The sequence below is a fragment of the Sander lucioperca genome, chromosome 10, assembly GCF_008315115.2.
Source record: "Sander lucioperca isolate FBNREF2018 chromosome 10, SLUC_FBN_1.2, whole genome shotgun sequence".
NCBI classification, from domain to species: domain Eukaryota; kingdom Metazoa; phylum Chordata; class Actinopteri; order Perciformes; family Percidae; genus Sander; species Sander lucioperca.
The window spans coordinates 9,362,132-9,368,450 of NC_050182.1; the positions used below are offsets into that span (position 1 = coordinate 9,362,132).

Here is a 6,319-nt window from a genome sequence, read left to right on the forward strand (position 1 = left end):
ATTATAACATTGTTTATTTTAAAGCTCATTTAAATGTAGAAAAAAGAGTTCAGACTTTCAAACATTCATTAATGTTGAAATCAGACAGACACTGTAGATGATTGTCAGCTGATAATGTTCAGCCCAGTGAAGACATGAATTTCTTTTGTGTCACAGTAAACGTCTTTAGTGTGACCTCTAACCTTTGCTTCCCAGGACCCGGTCCTGTTTTCTGGGTCTCTGAGGATGAACCTCGACCCCTTTGATACGTGTTCAGAAGCGGATCTGTGGAAAGCTCTGGAACTGGCTCATCTGAGCAGCTTTGTTTCTGCTCTGCCACAGAAACTAGACCACGAGTGCTGTGAAGGAGGAGAGAACCTCAGGTAGATCCACACAAAACACACCTGGACCACATCTGGACTAGCTTTACCGAAACACAACACAGAGGACAGATGTTTAACACCAGAGAACAGATGTTTAACACCAGAGAACAGATGTTTAACACCAGAGGACAGATGTTTAACACCAGAGGACAGATGTTTAACACCAGAGAACAGATGTTTAACACAACACCAGAGGACAGATGTTTAACACCAGAGGACAGATGTTTAACACAACACCAGAGGACAGATGTTTAACTCTAACACCAGAGGACAGATGTTTAACACCAGAGGACAGATGTTTAACTCTAACACCAGAGGACAGATGTTTAACACCAGAGAACAGATGTTTAACACAACACCAGAGGACAGATGTTTAACACCAGAGGACAGATGTTTAACACAACACCAGAGGACAGATGTTTAACACAACACCAGAGGACAGATGTTTAACTCTAACACCAGAGGACAGATGTTTAACACCAGAGGACAGATGTTTAACACTACACCAGAGGACAGATGTTTAACACTAACACAACACAGAGGACAGATGTTTAACACAACACCAGAGGACAGATGTTTAACACTAACAACACAGAGGACAGATGTTTAACTCAACACCAGAGGACAGATGTTTAACTCAACACCAGAGGACAGATGTTTAACTCAACACAGAGGACAGATGTTTAACACAACACCAGAGGACAGATGTTTAACACCAGAGAACAGATGTTTAACACAACACCAGAGGACAGATGTTTAACACAACACCAGAGAACAGATGTTTAACACAACACCAGAGGACAGATGTTTAACTCAACACAGAGGACAGATGTTTAACACAACACCAGAGGACAGATGTTTAACACCAGAGAACAGATGTTTAACACAACACCAGAGGACAGATGTTTAACACAACACCAGAGAACAGATGTTTAACACAACACCAGAGGACAGATGTTTAACACAACACCAGAGGACAGATGTTTAACACAACACCAGAGGACAGATGTTTAACTCTAACACCAGAGGACAGATGTTTAACACCAGAGGACAGATGTTTAACTCTAACACCAGAGGACAGATGTTTAACACCAGAGAACAGATGTTTAACACAACACCAGAGGACAGATGTTTAACACCAGAGGACAGATGTTTAACACCAGAGGACAGATGTTTAACACTACACCAGAGGACAGATGTTTAACACTAACACAACACAGAGGACAGATGTTTAACACAACACCAGAGGACAGATGTTTAACACTAACATAACACAGAGGACAGATGTTTAACTCAACACCAGAGGACAGATGTTTAACTCAACACCAGAGGACAGATGTTTAACTCAACACAGAGGACAGATGTTTAACACAACACCAGAGGACAGATGTTTAACACAACACCAGAGGACAGATGTTTAACACAACACCAGAGGACAGATGTTTAACACAACACCAGAGGACAGATGTTTAACACAACACCAGAGGACAGATGTTTAACTCTAACACCAGAGGACAGATGTTTAACACCAGAGGACAGATGTTTAACACAACACCAGAGGACAGATGTTTAACTCTAACACCAGAGGACAGATGTTTAACACAACACCAGAGGAAAGATGTTTAACTCTAACACCAGAGGACAGATGTTTAACACAACACCAGAGGAAAGATGTTTAACTCAACACCAGAGGACAGATGTTTAACACTACACCAGAGGACAGATCTTTAACACTACACCAGAGGACAGATGTTTAACACAACACCAGAGGACAGATGTTTAACTCTAACACCAGAGGACAGATGTTTAACACCAGAGGACAGATGTTTAACTCTAACACCAGAGGACAGATGTTTAACACCAGAGAACAGATGTTTAACACAACACCAGAGGACAGATGTTTAACACCAGAGGACAGATGTTTAACACCAGAGGACAGATGTTTAACACTACACCAGAGGACAGATGTTTAACACTAACACAACACAGAGGACAGATGTTTAACACAACACCAGAGGACAGATGTTTAACACTAACATAACACAGAGGACAGATGTTTAACTCAACACCAGAGGACAGATGTTTAACTCAACACCAGAGGACAGATGTTTAACTCAACACAGAGGACAGATGTTTAACACAACACCAGAGGACAGATGTTTAACACAACACCAGAGGACAGATGTTTAACACAACACCAGAGGACAGATGTTTAACACAACACCAGAGGACAGATGTTTAACTCTAACACCAGAGGACAGATGTTTAACACCAGAGGACAGATGTTTAACACAACACCAGAGGACAGATGTTTAACTCTAACACCAGAGGACAGATGTTTAACACAACACCAGAGGAAAGATGTTTAACTCTAACACCAGAGGACAGATGTTTAACTCAACACCAGAGGACAGATGTTTAACACTACACCAGAGGACAGATCTTTAACACTACACCAGAGGACCGATGCATTTTTCTGTCCGAGCCCGGCCCGCGTCTGACACAGTTAAAATCTATTTTTTTTTCTCATACTAATAGGAAAGCTTTTATTAAGCAACTGTAGGAAGGCATTCGGAAATGTCAACAGATGAGCGCGTCAGTGCACACGGGGCAACAAGCGCACGTTAACACAGGCGCGCACCTACATAATAAGCTTTTGTAAATTTAAAATGTTCAATGCCTTATCGCGCTGATGTGACTGAGCCCGACCTGAACATAATTTCTAAATATCTGTCCGAATCAGTTCCTGCCTGTCGGGTCCCAACGGGCTCGGTTCGGGTATCCATCCTTTACTTGTGTGTTACATGTTTTATCTTGTGTGACTGCAGCCTGGGTCAGCGACAGCTGCTGTGTTTGGCCCGAGCTCTGCTGAGGAAGACCCGGATCCTGGTTCTGGATGAAGCCACAGCAGCTGTGGACCTGAAGACAGATCAGCTGATCCAGTCCACCATTCGGTCTCAGTTTGGGGACTGTACGGTTCTGACCATCGCTCACCGCCTCAACACCATCATGGACTACAGCAGGTAACCCTACGCTGTTTTCATGTTGAGCACAGATAATCATGATACTTTAAAGTGTTCAGGGTTGGATAATCATGTCATTATTTTGGAATGGTTGCCTTTTTATTATTTCTGACAGTCTTATTTGTTAATTTCATGCCCAGACGATGTTATTGCAAAGGTACGTGTACTGTGCTGTGGGACATGAAGACTAAGGGCGTTTCTCAATCTGTGTTTTTCTATGGACTTGTGTCCCTGTGAAACGTCATCTCGTGTTGCCAAAGTACTGTCCCAATACACAAGTTCGCATTTCGCCAAGAACAGTTAAGATTTCCGGAAATGTTCTTGACACGCCCCTTTTACCGAAGATGCATTGTTTGGTAACTTGTATGAACTTGGCAGCACCCGTATCCCAACATTCATTTCGGCATTCAACGAGGGTCGGGGTTACCGACCAACAACGGGACAATTTTAACAATTTTCCCCATCTTATTCATCACTAAATTCACTTCTGAGAACATTTTAGGTGAGAAATTAACTGTTTAGATTTCGAATATAGGCAGTCTTACGAAAATCAATGCAGAATTGACAATTTTCTCCAAAGTTTTTGGAGTTGAGAAGCTCCATAAAGTGACGCGACAGCCATCTAGCGCCTGCCCCGGCCGCTAGCGGGTTAGGATTTTTATGGTTATAAAAAAAACATCTTTCCTGTCTGTCTGTCTGACCCTCCTCTCTGTTTCTCTGACCCTCCTCATGTTCTTCTCACTGATCCTCTTGTCTGCCTGTCTCTCTGACCCTCTTGTCTGTCTCTCTGATCCTCCTCTCTGTATCTGTGACACTCCTGTCTGTCTCTCTCTCTCAGGGTGATAGTTATGGACCGAGGCTGTATTTCAGAGATGGATTCTCCATCTCAGCTCCTCCGTCAGCAGACTCACTTCTACCAGATGTGTATCGAGGCCGGTTTGGTCTGACTGACTCCGTTGAAAACAAATGGATCCCTCATCCTCCTCTTCAGTTCTTTATAGGCCTGAAAGATGTTAAAAACAAACTCTCTTTTCTGTTCTTGTATAGACGTCAGAACCAACACCTGCACTGTAAGACGTGTAATATAATACATAATACAGAACTTTCTAAAAGTCTGGCTCTTTGTGTAAAACATTTAGGACCCTATCTTGCACCCAGTGCAATTGACTTTGTACGCCGACGCATGTATCATTCCTATTTTGCATGCGACGCACAGCGGACTTTTCCCTCCACAGACTCACGTCGGTAAATTAGGGAATTAATTTGTGCTCACGGGGGAGGTTCAGCAAAAAGAGGAGGCGTGTTCCGGCGCAACCGTTCCCTGGTACTATTTTGCAGTTTCAGAAAACAATTGTGTGAGTGTGTTGATGACATAAATGAGGAAATATTAGAGGACTTAAGGAGATGTGATATTGAACTGCATGTGCCGATGATGCCGTTTGATACTTGCGTTTCAGATCGTTAAAATAGGGCCCTTTGGGTGTTAATGGACTTTCTCTGTAGGTATAAGATGGAAACATATGGTCATGTGACATCAGGGGCACATTCAATCTCAAAACGGTGTGCACCGTTTTGCTACGGTTTCCTGGTTGAACGACATGTTTACTCAAAACAGTGTGCAACTGCTTTGAGTTGTGTTTACTCTGGATTAGTGGCTGTGTCCCTCTTTAATTGGCTGTATCCCAGGTGATAGCCAATCAGCAGAGACGTGTATGTAAAAACTGATCACACATTAGGTAACATGTAAACATGTGATCATGTGACATCAGAGGCCTGTACTACGAATCAAGAGTTGGCGTTAACGAGGTAACTTCAGGTTCCACCCAGGGTCTTCTGTACCACGATGGTGAATCACTTGTTACCGGCTTAAATCGCCATGGTAACTTACGCTGAACACCTAACCTGGTCGGGAGCAGGTTAAGTTGGTCGGCGTCACTGTTCTTAGAAGATCAGGCACAAGCTTGGTGCAGAGAGAGAGAGAGGGAGAGACAGAGACAGAGAGAAACAGAGAGAGAGAGAGAGAGACAGACAGACAGACAGACTGATGGGGAAGATATATTGATAAGAGTTGTGATTTACGCATTTACAGCGTTGGCTATTTTTTTGCCAGCTTTCCTCCTGTTTTAGGAAGCAGCGACTGTATTGCATTTTGCCTGCAAAACCGTGTCTGTGTTCTTCATATTTATGTAGAATTATAATTTGCTCTTTTTATATAAAATATGCGGCTCTGGTAGATGTTTGTGATTGGTCGTGCTGTGCAAACCCTGCCTTTTTTATGTGAAAGTGCGCGCCTGTGGATTGGGAAACCCTGGGTTGATTGAACTAGTTGATAACCACCGTCATGACACAGCTTATGCAGGACCGCGGTTGTTAGGGTTAGTGAAGCTGGGTAACTGAAATAAATCCAGGGCATGTTGATCTGGATTCATAGTACAGGCCTCAGGTAACATGTGAACATGTGGTCATGTGACATCAGGTAACATCAGGTAACATGTGGTCATGTGGTCATGTGACATCAGGTAACATGTGAACATGTGGTCATATGACATCAGGTAACATCAGGTAACATATGGTCATGTGACACCAGGTAACATCAGGTAACATATGGTCATGTGACACCAGGTAACATCAAGTAACATGTGGTCATGTGACACCAGGTAACATCAAGTAACATGTGGTCATGTGACACCAGGTAACATCAAGTAACATGTGGTCATGTGACACCAGGTAACATGTGAACATGTGGTCATGTGAGATCAGGTAACATGTGAACATATGGTCATGTGACACCAGGTAACATCAGGTAACATGTGGTCATGTGACATCAGGTAACATGTGAACATGTGACATCAGGTAATGTGAACATGTGGTCATGTGACACCAGGTAACATGTGAACATGTTGTCATATGACATCAGGTAACACCAGGTAACGT

At 43.0% G+C, this 6,319-nt stretch overlaps 1 protein-coding gene across 1 annotated transcript in view; it reads left to right on the forward strand.

Moving 5' to 3' along the window:
- LOC116058507 (multidrug resistance-associated protein 1-like) overlaps positions 1-4,589 on the forward strand; it is a 56,665-nt gene extending 52,076 nt beyond the window's left edge. Inside the window, exons 28-30 of the mRNA XM_031311337.2 lie at positions 196-362; positions 3,191-3,385; positions 4,224-4,589. Coding sequence (XP_031167197.2) covers positions 196-362; positions 3,191-3,385; positions 4,224-4,332 — 471 coding nt within the window. The 3' untranslated portion in view covers positions 4,333-4,589. The remainder of the gene's footprint in view (positions 1-195; positions 363-3,190; positions 3,386-4,223) is intronic.
- Positions 4,590-6,319: the final 1,730 nt, after the last annotated feature.